The 18,001-nt window shown below is 46.1% G+C and overlaps 1 protein-coding gene across 5 annotated transcripts in view; it reads right to left on the bottom strand.

Moving 5' to 3' along the window:
* Nucleotides 1-18,001, bottom strand: part of PLCH2 (phospholipase C eta 2) — a 278,707-nt gene that overhangs the window by 64,832 nt on the left and 195,874 nt on the right. For all 5 annotated transcript variants that reach the window (XM_033156392.1, XM_033156394.1, XM_033156393.1 and 2 more), the window contains exons 7-9: nucleotides 8,846-9,049; nucleotides 8,333-8,453; nucleotides 728-899 (exon numbers count right to left, since the gene is read on the bottom strand). In XM_033156392.1, coding sequence (XP_033012283.1) covers nucleotides 728-899; nucleotides 8,333-8,453; nucleotides 8,846-9,049 — 497 coding nt within the window. The remainder of the gene's footprint in view (nucleotides 1-727; nucleotides 900-8,332; nucleotides 8,454-8,845; nucleotides 9,050-18,001) is intronic.

The raw sequence follows: 18,001 nt of genomic DNA, 5'->3' as shown, positions 1-18,001 counted from the left end.
GTCAGGCAGCTTGCAAAGAGATTTAAACAATAACACCAACAACCTTTGCCACCACTCCAGGGGATATTCCATTCAACAACTTCACCAGCTAGCCGTAACAAAAGGATGGAGGCAATGAGGACTGCTTGGCCGGCACGTAGGAGAGTAACGAGAGGGGAAGCTACAATGGCAGCACTTCGGATGGCTCTCCTGAGGCTAACTTCACAAGCTTCATGCTACATGCCATTAGAGTTTGATTGATGTCAGGAGGATTCCGGAGAGACACTGGCAGTTCAGGCACAGTCAACCATGGTTATTCATTTAGACACGCACAAACCTTCGCTGGGTCTACACTGGCTGCAGCCACAGCAAAAGAGGAGCGGCCGAGGCACACACTGTGAATCTTAAAATTCGGAATAGTCTAGAGCTGGAAGATGGCCTGATGCTGAGGCTTCCATTCAGACACAGACATTGGAACAAATCTAAGAGAAAAGTGTGTCTCTGTGTATATACATATAGTAATAGTCACATATCGGGTGTTGCTTAAGAATTCTAAGGGGGGGGGGAAATCAGTGCAGTTTTGAAAGGTTCGATCCACCATCTTGATTCAAAACGGCTTGTAATTGCGTCCAAACCTGCTCCTCGGTCCCAGGAACCATCACGCAAAATGTGATTGTTTTATCTTAACATAGTGTATAGCTGACAGACAAACCAACAGCTTTCCCAAAATATATAGTAGACATCTTACCTTGACCAATATTTTCCCTTTCAGACTTTCTGGGGAAGGCAACTTTGTGGGATCTTCATTGCTCACGGAAGACAGGTCCAGTTTGTCCCCCAGGATTTCGATAAGATACTGGGCCATCTTCTTCTGCTGCCCCACGCTGCAGTGGTTCTCGATTGACAAAATGACAGGGTACCTTTGGAGGAGGAGAGCAAACCCACACAAGGAAAAAATGGTTCAGTTGCACATCTGAGGGTTGTTTCTTTTCTATAATCACTTGCTGTTCTGCAAAGGCACAGCCACATTTCTGGTTCCAGACCCAAAATGCCAAACACAAGAGAGTTCTTGGTTTGCACCCGTGAGGATTCCGACAATGGTGGTCACTCAGTCCAGGGACAGCCAATGTGATACCCTCTGGACGTTGTTGGGTTACAACTCCCATCCGTCCCAAACAGCAATAGCCAGTGGTCAGGGATGATGCGAGCTGGAAGTCAAACAGCATCTAGAGAGCACCGTGCTGACTATTCCCTGGCTTAGTTGTTCAGAATTTCATGTTTTCTTTTATATAAAAGTCACTCCCAAGCTTCTGTTCAACGACAAGGTTTCAAATGCCTATTGGTTGGCCACTGTGGGATTGGGATGCTGGACCAGGTGGGCCATTGGTAAGATTTAACAGGAATTTTCTTATGTTGTTTGGTCATTTCCTGCTTTTGAGGGAGGAGACGCAGATGTAGAATAAAACCCAGTACAACTGAGAGAAGGCAATGTGCCTGGGCACAGAACAGAGAGACACATATAGACTTATTAGCAGTCCAGGAGGTGGCACTGCCTGTCGGTTTCCTCCTGCACAGTCTCAGTGTTGCTCCTTGTGGAACTCAGCAGGGAGGAGGAACTGACTGTGGCGCCACCTACTGCTGGGCTCCCTGCCTTCCAACCTACCAGTCCAAATGGCCAAGCTGGATAAAAGGCCAACGGAAGCCTCCTCTGTGCAGTGCACCCTAGCAGTCATCTCCATCTCCTTGTGAGTACCCATCTTACCTCCTATGAGTTAAAAAAAAGTCGGTACTACTGGATAATGGATCCCATAAACAAAGCAAGCAAGAGGTTCCTTTTACTTCCGGCGCCCATCATTATCTCTAAACCTGAGCCAGTTTATTGTATGCAGCTTGTTGGCAGGCTCTGAGACCACCCTGAATATCCCTTAATGATCACTTTTATGATAGCGGCAAGCCTTGTGGCTTGTCGTCCTCCGCTCTCCTGTTTTGCTTAAATGTAAAAAAAAGAGCGGCAAAAAAAATGCTCTTGCAAATAAAGGACTCTCGGAGAATTCAGAGGCGATAAAAACCTGAGATAGCATCTCATAAATAAGACTGTGGCTGGGGGAAGTGCTGAAAATACTGCCCAATTTATTCCCTGCACAGGCATCCAGGCTACTTAAACAGAAAAGGAACAGGAGGATCTGCTTGAATTTAGCACACTCTGCGGCTGTTTTCTGCTCAACACTTTCTTTGTAAATGTGCACTTGGGTCGTTTTGCTCACTTGAGCTGAATGCATGCATTGTTATTTGCACTTCCGCCCTAAGAATTGTCTATTAGGGCTGTAGGCAGTAATAAGGGCCAAGTGAAAATGTCCTGTTCCCAACCCCTTGCTATTTCACTGTCCCATTCACATACCCCCCCCCCCCCGCAACATTTCTCCGATGGAAATAGGGACGTCCCATTCCATAATGAATTCTAGCCACATGGCCAGTAGGAAGGGCAACTCTATCCCTGGTGGTGGCAAGGTTTCTCACATCAGCTAGCAGATGCCATTTTGTTTTCCCAGACTGCCACAGACAAACAGTTGTATCCAATGGGCCAGATAATTAGTCAAGTTCATTAAATTCAATGTTCATTAGTCATGTTCATTAACTTCGATTAGGACTAGTGTTGGATACAACTCATTGTGAGGACAAAATGGCCGCTCCCAGTGCAGGCAGCTCCGCCCCCCGCTCCCCAGAGTGCCCTGGAAAAACACTGACCTCAGCATTTGGGGGGGTGGCAGTGGGGGGGGGACCACTGTTGTTAAACAGGCAGCAGCAACCAAAAAGAGGGGAGGACAACAAAATTATCACCACCGCCAGCATTCTGAACTTTTAAGAAAATTTCTTTCACCTACTGCAGATTTCAGCCAGAAGTAAAAACCTTCAGACTTTCAGCTTGACCCTATTGGGTACTGTGTATGTGCTAAACATTTTTGCATTTCCGAGCCAAGAAATACCCTGAACTTCACATTCAGTATAAATTATGCAAAGTGAGGGAAATTTTGGAAGTGCTTTTCTTTTGCATAATTGAGTCTGGTTTCACCAGTTATGGAGAGAAGCCCTGCTCCCTGAACCCAGCAAATTGTACTTGGGTTCTTAGATTCCACCAGTTTATGCCCCCCCCCCACAGTGTGCCAAGGGCACTTTCAGAAAAGAAAATTGACAGATTTGCCTGTCCCTAGCCCACAGATCATAGTTTGAGAACTTCCAAGAAAGAATGGGACATATACAACTAAGTTCCACTCGGAATAGATCCACGGACATTAATGGACCTGAGTTAGTCATCTCCATTAATTCCAAAGGGTCTGCTCTGAGTAGGACTACACTAGGCAATGGCTACAACCCAGGGTTGGGGGGCAGGGGGTCGACTGTTCAACTTGAGAATTCTGCTGGTGTTTATATTTAGAAATATAAGCCACAAACACACAGAGAGAAAGCCACAGTCTCCCGCCGGGGAAGATTCATTAACCGGGTCTAACAGTGCTGGCACCACACTGCAAAGGACAGACTTTACAAGCCAATCAATCAATCTCCTGGCTCTCTTTGGGGTTTCAGTATCTATTTTTGGATTCTCTGAGCTTAGGCACTGAAAGCGCTCCATATGGCTTGGAGCTCATCATACGGCTTTGAGAGGAAAAGTGGATTCAAGGTGAGACGATGGAATGATGGAAAGGCAATTCCACACCAGTTGCCCAGCGCAGGCAATAACTGGTTATCATCTCCACTAAATCGGCCATGCCTGACTAAGCCTGCTACGTCCACACTGCGCGCTATGCACAAGGTAACAAAAATAAACAGAGGTGGGGGTTTTTTGGCCAAAAGGCATGGGGCTCGGTACCTGTCCCAGCTCAGTTTACCCTCTTCGCTGAATCTCAGGCCACAATCAAATCATGATGCATGTAAAGCACTAAGAAGATGCTGCTTTAAACAGTCATGGCTCCCCCCCCCCAAAAAAAAGAATTCTGGGAGCTGTTGTTTGTTAAGGGCACTGAGAGATGTCAGGAGACCTCCTATTTCCTTCATGGAGTTACAGTTCTCAGCATGGTTTAACTGCCAACACCTCTTCACAAGGAACGTGGCCTGAGGCTGTGCACATTAGTAGCTTGGAACACAGCTAGGTCATTCATTTTTCTCAATTTGGATTGAAGCTGGTTTGGGGGTGGGGGAATGCAACAAAACGCAGCATTTCATAAGAAAACAATGGGATAGATACAGGATAGATATGGGTTGCAGCTAACACCATATGTGCATCGCTTTCAAAACCAGAGATGGGTGAGCACTGGGTGCAGAATTAACAGGAAGTGTGTACACAGGGTAAGTGAGACAGATGCCTGTTCGGACATCCACCGAGAACATGCAGCAGGAGGAACCGAGCTGTGTATGCTATCTTTGCAATCTTCCACTGATATCCGGCAGCGTCAGGGCGCCCTCAGCAAGGAATTGTGCATTTAGTGTGGCGGCAACGGTACCAGAGTTATTGAACTCCTCTCCCTAGCGAAATCAAGTTGGTATAATCCACAGAGCTTCAGGCATCAACTAAAGACTTGTCATTTCACCAAGCCTTCTTCAGAAAATGATTTATAGTTTTTATAGCCTTCTTGGCAGATCAACCGTTTTTAACGTTTCTGTTTGTTTAATGTGTTCTGCTTGAATTTTCTTGCTTCCTGACTGTTGCTACGGTTGAGTTGGGATACCAATCGCATGCAAGCACATTCGGGGCCCACTATTATTAGCCAATTGGGACAGCGCAACAAACCCACTTCCCCCAAAAGATCGGACTTTTTGCATGGAGGAAAGTGAGGGGAAATGCTCTGGAAAGCTTGAGAAAGCACTTGGGTTGATGCAACAGCATATAACCCCCCCCCCCACACACACACACACAAACAAATCAGGGCAAATGCTCACTGTCAGGAAACCCCCCTCCCCACGGCAGGTAGCATCCCGGGAGCGCTTGCAGTACAGGGAACCTCCCCCTCTGTTCACCAGTTCGTCATCCCCCTCCTCTGCAGGAAGCGACCATTCCTCCAGTGGGGAGGGGGAGTTAGAGGCAGGAAGTCGGCGCAGGGGCTGTGAAGGGATGGCAGAGCCTGAGCACCAAGGGGAAAGCGGGGAACGGGGACAGTTTCCCGCGCCCCTAGTTCGCAGACAGGAAAGACGTGGAAGGGGGAGACGGGGGTTCAGGATCCTGCGCCTCTTTTGCTGGACCAAGAACTGGAAGGGTTCATTCCTGGACTCTGCAGAGGGATGAGATGGACGTTTGAACTTTTGCTCCACTGTAAATATCTGCACAATAAAGTACTTAGTTTTTAGAAGTGCTGCGTTCGACTGCTTTCTCATGAGCAACCACTGAACGTCCTTACACTCACTAAATAGCCAATGTTATCTAGTCTCCCTGCAAATAAATCACAATGGGTGCTCAACAAACAGCTGTCTGCAACCACCTCTTTTTATGCTCTTTTGGTTTAAACTGAAACTCTGTACAATGCATAGGTATGTTTTATATATGTTTGTGCTATGGAAATTAGTAATAGTGCTAATAATGATGCATTGCCCTAAACTCCTCTTCCTTGCTCCTTCCAGCTACAGCCTCATCCTTACCACTGAACGCAACCATGACTTACTTCTGAGTCATATGTATTCAGGATTGCACCGACAGTATGCCTTCACTATGAAATTTAGACTTGTTTCCTAACAGTTCTGACTGCCACAGCTCCCCGTCTCCCAAAGAATCCGCACAGCACATCGTTAAAAACAGTATATACTTCAGATAGATTGAAACAGCAAATTCATGGGGGATAAGGTTCTCAGTTGCAACTAGTCACAACACAGAATCTCCAGGTTCAGGTGCAGTCTACCTCTGAAATACCAGTTGATTTGGAGCGGGACAGCAGGAAGGTTCAGAAGTTCTGAACAGTCTGCTTGCAGGCTCCTTACTGGGTTAACCACTGTGGGGAACAGGGTGCAGTAGCATCTGGTCCAGCTGGGGTACTGCCCCATCAACCTCAGTCTGTCCTCATCCTGCTCCAGAGTGTGGCACTGCTTGTTTGCTTCCTCCTCCTCAGTCTCAGCGTTTTAAAACTCAGCAAGGAGGAAGATGGCAGCAAAACTAGAATGTCGGTCATTGGAAGTGGCTGCACCTACTGTTGGCCTCCTACATCCTAGGAGTCTCAACAGACACTGTAGATAGGGTTACAGACAGGTTTTCTTGCGTTCCTAATTCTCAGGGCTTTTCTTCCAGCTGGAACTCACCAGAGCTCAGTTCCAGCACCTCTCAGGTGGGCGCCATTGCCATTCTAAGAGAACGAGGGAGGCGTTCATGGTGAGTTCCGGCTCCTCTTTCATTCATGGTGAGTTCCGGCTCCTCTTTTTCTAGAAAAATAGCACTTCTAATTCTGTGCATTGTAGTCCGGTGAGGGTACTACAAATACCGTTAAGATATCCTGAGCCCTTCTGGCTTGCACAGTGAGAGGAGACGGAACTGCTGTCACAGCTTTAAGTTTGCAGAATCAAAGCACAAAAAGAGGAAAGTCACATAAAAGAGCTTCTCCACACACTCTTGGAAGCCACTGCAAAAGCGCTGGCTGCAGAGACTTACCTTGACACAGAGACCCACTATTCTCAGCCAAATAGGACAAGTTAAAATAAAAAACATCTGGAAAGCATCTCTCTCTGGTTATCTGAGTGACTCTAGATTCAGAGGCAGCAAATCCCATCCCATCTGAGCAGGATGCATTTCTGCCATCTGGATAATGCACTCTCGGACATTCTGTCTCCTGCCTGACAAAATACCCTGTAGTTTGGAGGCCAAGCAGCTGGGTTGTCAGCTACCTGCTAATAAGCAGTCATGTTTTCAGTGGAGCTTGCCTGTCTCTGGTTCATTATGTGAAACAAGACACTGCTCCACCAATATCCCCCTGGCCTGCCTTCTTACTTACAAACAGAGGGAGCTGAACTAAAACTCCCATCAACCCTGACCATTTCCCTCGCTGGCTAAAACTGAAGGGAGTTGTACTCTGGCAGAATCTGGGGTGCTACAGGTCCCCCATCCCCATGATTGCATTAGGCGAAGCTTTCCTGAGACTTTGAAAAAAGAGCAAGAGGAACAGCGATGGGCTGGTCTTGAAATTGGCTCCCCCTGTGCTTCTTGGGGTCCTTCCGAGAGTTAGCTAATAAAGTTCCGGAAGGCCAAACCTAGGACTCAGCTACACAGCTGCAAATAAAACTTTTCGAATGTGTTGTAAAGTGCAACATACAAATGTGACACTAGATGGTGACAGTGAGCTATGCAAAATCCAATGTATTTTTCAAAACGTTTTAAATTTAAAATAAAGCATCTCCACAGCATTTTTTAAATATCTGTGTAGATTCGATCCTAGAAGGCCCCTTCCCACTTTGCATGCAAATTTAAGCTTGGGAAGATGAAGCCTGGGGGAAAGCCAATAGTCCGTACGAGCTCCTCTTTTGTATGCCAATTTGCCCTTCAGGGAAGGGCTGGCTGATGACAACAAAGGCCTTTTAGGCCTCATCTTTATGGCTCAGGTCCACTGCTGCTGGTATCCACGGGAACAGTAATTCCCGGTGTCTCCCAACTTGCTTTATTTAACTCAGAAGCTTTGGTAACTATAATTGCCATGCATCCCATGGGCTTTAAGGCTAATGGCTATGCACCCAGGCTGTAAGGATAATGCCTGCAGGAATCTAGTGTTGCCCAGCTAACCCTCTCCCACCACTGGTTTCTTAATTCACAGGGATAAGTCTACTAGAGAAAGTGGGAGGATGAAAGTTAGATTTTTTTGGGGGGGGTGTCAGACAATATGGGGCCAGACTGTAATATGAAGACCTGGGGTGGTTGGGTAGATAGTGGGCTTGGCTCTTAATAAAACATAGAAACTCCAAATCAAATTTCAATACACCTCCATCTCCCAACACGGTAGTCTGTCCTCTCCCAGAACTCCCCCTCATCACAACAAGAAACAAATACAAAATAGTTTAATCATTCCAGCGTAAAATGATGACAGTTGATCTTCCCCTTGGTAGAAGAAGAGTTTGGATTTGAGATCCCACTTTATCACTACCCGAAGGAGTCTCAAAGCAGCTAACTTTCTCCTTTCCATTCCTCCCCCACAACAAAAACTCTGTGAGGTGAGTGGGGCTGAGAGACTTCAAAGAAGTGTGACTAGCCCAAGGTCACCCAGCAGCTACATGTGGTGGAGCGGAGACGCGAACCCGGTTCACCAGATTACGAGTCTACCACTCTTAACCACTACACCACACTGGCCCTTTAAGAACCCATTTCTTAAAATACAGCACCCACGTGGATACCTACTCGCTCTTGATAAAGGCATATTTGTTTATGGTCTCAATAACATCTTTAAAAAGGATCTTGGAGGTGAGGGTGTAGCCATGGTGGACGATAGGCTCACCATCCGGCCCATCCCAGCAGTCAACTGCAAAGGGGAAGAACAAAAACAGAAGGTTTAGATTTAAGGGGTGGGTGGGTGCTAATAAACCCATTAGCACGGTGAATGTTGCAGTATCTCTTAGACCAGCTATGATGGTAAGCTCCTAACTGGTCACCTTTGTTCTTCTGAGGCTGTGATTTTCCATTTTTTTATATTTTGTAATTTCTTTAATGGTTGCTTGGCATAGCTGTCAACTTTCCCCCTTTTTTAAGGGAAATTCCCTTATTCCGAATAGGATTCCTCGCAAGAAAAGGGAAAAGTTGACAGCTATGTTGCTTGGCCGTATTAAATATTTGACAGATTTCTCTCTGAAACTCCGGAGAGCTGTCTTTTAACAAAAGGGGGTGGGCAATGGGGTGTGTGCTTTTGGTCCTTACCTTCAACGCAACGACATCCAGACTGCAGAACCCAAGAGTACATGTCAACTCTGGACTGAGACATCAGCTGGTCCCCCATGAGGTAGGTGTTATGAGAGGAGGTGATGAAGTAGTGGCTCAAAGGGCAAGTCATGTCCTGGTTGACTTGGTAGTGCTCTGGGTTGAAGATATCCCCAGCCGGGCTGCGCATGTAGTTGGTGAAGCCTATGGAAGGAAGATCATGTGGGCTGGATTAATGATGCAATTAGCCTGCCAGTGGGGGATAATTGTTAGAGGGCTGGGTGAGGCCTAGGGAGGCCTGGGTCTAAATCCCCACTCACTATGCCTGTAGTGTTCCATGCAGGCAAATAATTCAGCATTCCTACCCCTTCCTCTGGCTCACCCACAGTCATGCTGAAGAAATATATTTTAATCATCAGTTGCATTTTAGGGGCAGCAGCACTGCAAGTAAGTTCCATCTTCAATAACACCGCCATGGGGTGGAGAGCTATCCTTCCTTTCCAAGCAGAGGCTGGGTGAACCACCTGCTAGGGTTGTTGTAGCAGCAGATTCCTTGCACTGAACTATTTAATTATTTGTGGGACCTCTAAACTGACCTTTGTCGAAATAGATCCCAGGACGGTTTACAAACATCAATCAATAAAACACAATTAAAATTATAGACTAGATTATTCTTATTATTCTATGATTAGATTTTACTCTTTTAAAAAAATATCCTGGAAGGTAAAATTATTTTTTTCTCTAAGCAGGTCTGTCTGAAAATTAGCAGGCAATCTCAGAGATAATTTCTCTAGAAAACTGCTTGCTTTGGGGGCGGGGGGAAATCATAGACATTTAGGATCAATGCATTCCTTACAAAGTTCTTTAAACTAATTAATTTAATTAAGGTGAAATCCACAGGGCATCCATAAATTATTTCGAGCATCAGGAGTGCTACCTTGGCGCTGCAACCATGGGTTGAAATTTGTGGGTGTTTGGGCACCCAAGGAGTTGGCACCTATGCTGAGCAAATTAATTTGGAGATACTTGGGGGGGGGGTTCCTCCCAAGGAGTTGAACAGTGCTTGGTTGAGAGATCATCCATATATTGGATATGCATGCATTCCGCTACTAACTTAACTAAAGCACACTTTGTTGGTATTGTTTCCCCAAACCTGAAAGCCCCGTTTGACAAGAGCCAATGGTACAACAAGCAAATGTGCATATCCACCATGGGAAGCAATGCCTCTCTCAATTTACTTCTAACTCTCTGAGAAATGGTTGTGTCCCATCTCCTCCAGTCTAAGAATTAGTCTGCAGGCTTTCCTGTAGGGACTGAATCTCCCCCATGTCCCCCAAGGGAATTCATCCCAGATATTCAAAATGCACTTGAAGGAAGTATAACTCTTACCCCAAGTACCTTATTCCAGGCTGCAAGGATACCAATGAAGCTCGTAAACAGTCCAAGAAACTGAGAAGCAGCACCATGGTCAGCTCACTGTGGAGCCAGTGAAAGCTATGATGGATGCCAGACACACAGCAGGAGCAAGCTAGGATGTTGCTTCAGCAACGGTCTAGAGCAGCCACCCCCAACTTTCAGCCCTCCAGATGTTTTGGACTACAATTCCCATCATCCCTGACCAATGGTCCTGTTAGCTAGGGATCATGGGAGTTGTAGGCCAAAACATCTGGAGGGCTGCAGGTTGGGGGTGCCTGGTCTAGAGGCCCATGAGGGCTGAAGTAGGTTGGTGTTTTTGGCTCCCCCCCCCCCTCTGAGGAAGCCTCTTGGGACTTTTAAAGGGCCATATTCCTCAAGATGGAGAGTCTCTTGCTCAGTCTAGATGTGAAGGGATAGGAAAGTGGTGCCCCTTGAGCTGTCAAAAGTTCCAAGGAGGCATCTTCAGTATTGCAAGTTGGGGGGGGGGCTAGTGCCACAGGTCATGCAGGTGAATGCATTGTTTGCCCATGAGGTTCCCCCTCCCATAGAAGTGGTTCCCCTTCCTCCTTTATCTTCAGATACCTCCTCTGACAGCATGAGCCTGCTTCCTAGGGTGATAACACCCCCCAAAATCCATTGCACTAACCGCTGCGTTTTCGTTTTAATGTTTCGCTGCAGTTTTAAGACCCTGCAAGTTCCTTTCTTCAATGAGCAGGGAACTGGGGAGTGGGGAATCAATCCTTTGTCCAAAGGGCCCCTACATTTTCCCGCAGGAGTTTAGACCCGGCTCTATCCCCCACACAGAGGTTATTCTGCTAGGGTCAGGTGCGCCACAGGCAAAGTAACCAAAATGCTCTATATTAAGGGAAGATCAAGCATTCTGTTTAGAAAAATAATCTGTATGATCAAACACACCTTCTGCACATTCCCTGACATTTGAGCTAGCCAGGTCCATGGAGAATTAATTAAGCCGTGAAAGCCTGCCTCGAGGACTGAGCTGGGATAAGAAAGGCTACTTATGAGATGGAGGAAAGTAACTCAAGTCTGCTTTTAGCAACTGAAACTTTCCCTCAGCTCATTCAGCAACCTTTCAAACGAACAGTCCCACCTGGGGCGACAGATGCAGATTTCGATCGGACAAATCCTCTCCAGACCAGTTACACATGTTGAAAGCTCCCCAACCCCTACCCCCCCCAATGTATTTCCTCAGACCCACGGGAAGATTTTAAAAACCTTCCATTGGATCTTCCTAACGATTTGCTGTTGACTTATCTCTTTCAGCTGGGTGATCTGCACCTTCTGTGTCTCAACCACTCTACTTGGTTTATATATTTTCTAATCTCCCCCAACAGCATTTTGCTGTTTTGACTTTGTGTCTGCTCTTGGGCTGTGTGACAGCTTTGTCAATTTTTGTTGCTATAGACTTCCTAGCAACCGAGCTTGAAGAGCAAAGCTATTCAACTTGGATGTCTGAAGTTTGTGTGTGCGCGTGCCTGTCTTCAGGCATGTCACCAATACCAGTACATTGAGCTTATTTAGCAGCTGAGCTTTAGGTTTCATGGTTTCTGTTATCATTAAGGATATATGAGTCTCATCCTGAAATTTAATATGTTTTGTTTTTTAGCAGTCAAATCAAATGCTCAAAACACACATTGAATACTAGAACACTGGGGAAATCAAATTTATTGGTGTTCCTCTCTTCTCCCGGACAGACCTTTCCTTGGGGAAGAAGGAAGGGGGCAACATCCTGATGCAGGTGAACCTTTCCATGTGTTTCCTTGACTGAAATGATTCCTTGACTCATACAGAGTGTCTTTCACTAGCCAGGGACCATACGGTTTATAGATCAAGATTTCTGGCAGGAATTGATGCTGTGTGCATCATTTGCAGGCAAGACAATGCCTTGCAGGATGTCTCCTGTGTCAAAAACAGCCCTCTGCTTTCTGTCACCCATTCCTCAAGGCAAGGCTTTCCCTTCTCTTGCTCCAACCTTAGCTAGGGATGTTGGGGGTATCCAATAAAAATGGAAAAAGGAAGCTGAAATCACCACGGTCCACATGTTCATCTCTGATTACAAATAGAAATCAGTCAAGCACACACAATCGGCATTTGTTCACATCATGGTTGCTGTTTCAGTCTGCAAACGATAGCTAATAAATGACCTTTACTTTTTACATTGTTTTGATGTTTCCTTTACATCGAAAAGTATGTTGGTTATGTTCAGTTTCATAAACACAGGTCAGAATGGAAACCAGTGCCTTGTAATACACCCTTGCCCCCTTGCTATAATCAGAAAGGCCACCAGTGATTAAGGTAGCCACATACACATCAACGCCCAAAAACGGCAAAAGAAAATGCCACTTTATATGAAATGTGCACCTGGTAATTTTTATAGAGAGGTTCGAATTTAGATATAATCACTGTAATTTAAATATAAATGCAATGGATCTCACCATGGTGCAGAAGACTACAACCAGCTGACCTGAGTGCCTGATCAGTTGCTGTCCAAGGTGCTTAATTGTGGGTTGGTCACTTAATGCCCTCTCCTGCTCTTCCTTCTTATGGTTCATGGACTGGCCAGCCCTTCAAACAGAGGATTTTCCTCTGCAAAGTAGGACGCATGGCTACCTTACAACCCCCCTCAAAAAATAATTATAACATTAAACTAAATAATCCACAATATGTACTCCCTTATATGCAGGTAGAGCTGGCTCTGGGCAGATTAACACAACCTTGCTAAGCTTATAAAAGTTGTAACTTCACTTGCTCAGGTCAAGGTATGGACCCAGAGGAACCAGAAGGAGGTATTGTCATGCTAGGAGAGAAATCATGAGGACTGCAGATGTACAAAAATATATATGTTAAAACGAAAACCTGTCAGAGGGCGCACACACACCAGGAAAATAAACAACAGCAACCTAATAAGGACTCGTGCGTGCTCAGTAGCTATGGAATGTTCAGTGTTGGGTGGGAAAGTGTTTATTTTACTTATTTTCAGCATTTGTACTCCACTCTTCAGCCGAAAATGCTCCCAGAGCAAGCTTACACACAATCAGAACAAACCTGCAGGCTTACAATCTTTTTATAAACACACACACACACACAACACAACACAGGAACAAGGAGGGAAGAAGAAAACCAAAACTTGGGCACCAAGATGATGGAATGAACTTTTCTATCCCTCCCACTGAGGCAGCCTGATGGAATGGCTGCCCCCCAGAAGACAGTAGGAGGAGATGACGTCCGATGGGTCTGGCCAGTGGAGGGAGCTCTGCTTCTCAGCCTTCCCACTGGAAATAAATTGGAAACTGAGGTGGGGTGCAGGGGTGGGAAGAGGGGTATTCTGCTTCAGCCGCTTACAGTTTATAGTGTCCTCGAAGAGAGCATGACTAGCTGAAATCCTGAAGTACACGATTCCGGTTAGGGAGGAAGTTACGCTGCAATATTTTGTTGCAGATCTCACTTTGTGGTTGCGTGCACATCATGCATTTAAAATGCACGATTTCCCTCAAAGAATCCTGGGGACTGTAGTTCACTCCTCAATTCACAGCACCCTTAATACACTACAGTTCCCCTGATCCTTTGGGCAAAGCCATGTGATTTTTAAACTCACTTTAACTGGATGGTGGGCACACTCCCTGTATATCTATAGGTGTGGCGACATTATCAAGCACCCCAAGAAGGAAGGAGGGTGGAATTGTTGGGCCAATTCAAGTTCCCTTGGCTTCCAGGCTGGGTGTGGAGGGGCTGGAAGGGACTGGCTAGCCTTGGACCCACAGCTATCATTTATCACCCCCCTTCTCTGACTTCTTCTCTGTATAAACAAGGCATGATCATTTTTCAAGTCTGACTCTGACTTAATCCAGTTGCATGAAATCAATACTTTAAAGAATGTGGCAGTTCTTGAGAAAAAGTTGGATGTTTGCAGGAGTTGGTGACAACGTGGGGAGATATTGCTCACATGTCAGAACACATATCATAAAATAAAAGGTCGAAGAACGCACATCTGATGGTGCTGCAGTAATATTTGCTCCCCCACCCCATCAATATTTTATGTCTGCTTGTGAAAGTGACAGCTTTACTTTACGACAATAGGCATTTTCCATGCATAAGCCTTAAACCTGCATTGGTCAGACTGCGCATTTACAGTAGAAGTGTTCTCCCTCCTTCATTTCCTCTTCCACACGAACAATAACCATGCTACTATGTAACTTTAAAAACCGGTGCCTGGTTGGTTTGTTTGTTTTTCCTCCTCCCTCTCCATTCCTCTTTCCTTTTGTGCCATGCCTTTGCAACTGTAAGTCTTGCTACTACTTATCATATGTCAGCTGCCCTGGACTGAAGAGTGGCATAAAATGCTTTAGGTAAGCAAGTGGAATAAAGTAAAGTAACAAAATAGATAATTAAGCAGAGGTTTCCATATCTAAACCTCAGCATTTTACAGAACGGGGATGGAGGCAGCACACAATTCTTTATCCTTCCCTGTAAAGTGAAAGGGAAAATTTGCTTATTTCAACCTCACAACACACATCTAAACATAACACATACAGGCATCACTTCCAGATATTTCTTGTCGTCTAGTGCTCCCTGCCCCCTTCAAAAATGACCTCTTAACATTCAACTTCTTGGCTAAATTTAGTTGACAGACCGACACAGCCTCTCCAATTCCTAGTTTCTTTTGTTGGACTACAACTCCCATCATCTCTGACCATTGGTCAGGATGCCCGGGGCTGATGGGAACTGGTGTCCAGCACCAATTGGATCCATGCCCTTTTCTTTCTTTTAAATTTGCCAATTTATCTAGTGTCACGTATTTGGAAAACTATGCAGAAAGTTCCAATTCACTGTTAAGTAGTCCCACTTCAATTCCAAACCGATGGAGAAACTTCAGTGGTTAAATGCCTAACAGAGCAAACAAACGAGAACGGCAACAAAACACACAGTTGTATCCTCACCTCCTAGCACAGGGATGGGGGGGTCACATACCTTTTGGACAGGCTTCCCGGGGGTCACTTGCCAGTGGTGGACAAGGACAGAGACAGAAGTGGCTGGAACAATGTATGCGGCTATTGTACGCCAGGCTGATTACGACACAAACTCATGCACACTCCCTCCTCTCCCCTCCATCCAAGCAAGCAACTGGAATGATTAGAGTTCAAGGGCACATACCAATCAGGCAAAAACACTCTAGGAAGGTGCAAAGCAAGACTGGTGAGGAGTGTGACCCAAGGAGAAGGTTTGTGGCCTAGGGAGAGTCCCAAGGGTCGGGTGGGGGCACATCTGACCCCTGGACCTGAGGTTCTCCTTCCAGAGAGCCAGTGTAGTGTAGTGGTTAAGAACGGTAGACATGTAATCTGGGGAACCGGGTTTGCATCTCCGCTCCTCCACATGCAGCTGCTGGGTGACCTTGGGCTAGTCACACTTCTTTGAAGTCTCTCAGCCCCACTCACCTCACAGAGTGTTTGTTGTGGGGGAGGAGGGGAAAGGAGAATGTTAGCCGCTTTGAGACTCCTTCGGGTAGTGATAAAGCGGGATATCAAATCCAAACTCTTCTTCTTCTTCCCTAGCCTAGCAGGAGTACTCAGAAAACTGCCACTTTACTTCAAGGTAATCATTTCCACCTGGCTTCCCTTCATCTTTTGTGTCTCTTTCCCAAATGATGCTCAGCACACTCAATATTCATTTAGCTGTTTTCTCCTACCCTTACCCCTCACTAGTGCTATTTTTCTAGAAAAAGAGATGCTGGAACTCACCATGAGCGCTTCCCTTGTTCTCTTAGAATGGCAATGGCACCCACCTGAGAAGTGCCGGGACAGAGTTCCGGCTGGGGGGGGAACCCTGCCCCTTACCCTTTCTTTAAAAATATATTTTTGTACTTCAGAAAACCTGAGGATGGGTTCTGATACCTTCCTCTCTTGGTTTCTCAAGGAAGCCAGCTGGGGCCCCAAGTCTGTTGGCATTCACCACCTGAGCTGGCTATCCGGAAGAATTATTTGCTTTGAGCTTGACAAGATGTTCTAATAAATCCATTAATGACCATTATTCCCAAAGCTAATAATATCAACACTACAGAACTGAGACAGCAGGCAAAGGAATCGGCTCACAAATTACAAATACATCTCTCAGCAAACAGAAAGTCGCGTTTGAGCAAATACAGGTTAGCCGAACAAGATCAGTTTTGATCTTGCTACAACAGTGGTTTTCAACCAGTGTGCCAGGGCACCAAGGGGCGCCCTGAATGATGGTCAGGGGTGCAGCGGGCAACACTGGCACCTGTCCCTCTTTCCTTCCCTCCTTTCTTCTTATGCCCTCTAGTGTCTCTGCCTCCCAAAGGCTTGCACAGATGTTTGTTTCAGCGGCCCTGCAGCTACAAGTGAATGGTGCCTCTGAGGCTGGCCAGGGGGTGCTTCCCAGGCCCCTGTGGGGCAGTATGAGGAGGCAACTCTCTTTGGGGCAGGAGGGGGCAGCTCAGAGACCAGGGGAGGCAGCAGTGGCTGCCCAGAGGACTCCCAAGGAGAGGGGAAAAGAGAGAAGGCTGAGGGAACACTCCACAAGGGCGAGTGTTTAAAAAGGGGTAAGGGGCTGTCGGCTCTGCAGGCAAGGGGTGATATAACTGGACTCCTGAGCCCCACAGGGCTGCCGCAGAAAGAATGCAGCTGGTCAAGGGAGCCATGGACTCAAAAAGGTTGAAAACCTCTGCGCTACAGTAACAGAGAACTTAGGAAGGGCAGAATCAACCCATTCCTCATTCTGGGAGGGAAGAGCTCTGTTCTATTAATGGGACATTCCAGGAACAAATTATTCTGTGCCATTCAGAGGCGTGTGGTGTTTTTTTTGTCCCATAGAAAGATGTTGTTGTTATAATTATTACTAGTCAAAAAGTGACCCAATTTGCAAGTTTTGACGCCTCCCCACCAGCTCAAAAATAACTTTGATGGGTTCTACTAGCCTAAGGAAGCTAGAGTTCGCAACTTTGCTTTGAGAGAAGCTAAGTGATAGCATCTTAGCGTACTTCCTAGGAAGAAAAACTTCTCACACACATCCTGCGTGGACTGAGCTGGAGGCAGAGAGAGCAGGCAGAGTGGTTGAGTTCAAAGGCAAACACACAGGAAGATTTGTGCCGAGGCTTGCCATTTAGATATCTGATGCCGCAGTGGGGTGGAGTCTGAATTTGAGGACTTTGGACTGGATGCCCATTCCCTCCCCCCCACTTTTCCTGATCAGCTTGAAATAGGATTCAGATACCTTCTGCTCTTCCTGCCAACTCACAACCTATCCATAATCTATTTTGTTTTAGCTTTTTAAATATCTGTTTTTGATTAGGACAATCCAGAATAAAGGGAATAAGTCTATTCTTTGGGGCTACACAATTTCCCATATTTTCAGTTGCAGGGAAATCCAATGTCCCCAAACTGGGATATTATTCTAATCTAACAGAATTTCTATTAATATGTTAACATTTTGGGGTGGGGGACACCCCAACTCTGCAGGGAGAGCAATGGGGATAGGAATTGGGGCCAGAGCTAGCACATTCATCCCTATGCACATGCTCTACCTACTTGTGAGTATGACAGCTGAATCCCTTTGTTCATCTAATCAAGTGTGGTTTAGCAAGGAGTGTGTGTTGGGAAAAGACCTGGGAGACCAGGGTACAGACCCCACTCAGTCATGAAGCTCACTGATAGTGTCAGCCACTATCTCTCAGCCTAACCTACCTTGCAGAGTTGTTGTGAGAATAAT

Source organism: Lacerta agilis, chromosome 8, assembly GCF_009819535.1.
Source record: "Lacerta agilis isolate rLacAgi1 chromosome 8, rLacAgi1.pri, whole genome shotgun sequence".
NCBI classification, from domain to species: Eukaryota; Metazoa; Chordata; class Lepidosauria; order Squamata; family Lacertidae; genus Lacerta; species Lacerta agilis.
The sequence above is the reverse complement of the archived record's forward strand: the minus strand, read 5'-3'. Positions and strand labels throughout refer to the sequence as shown.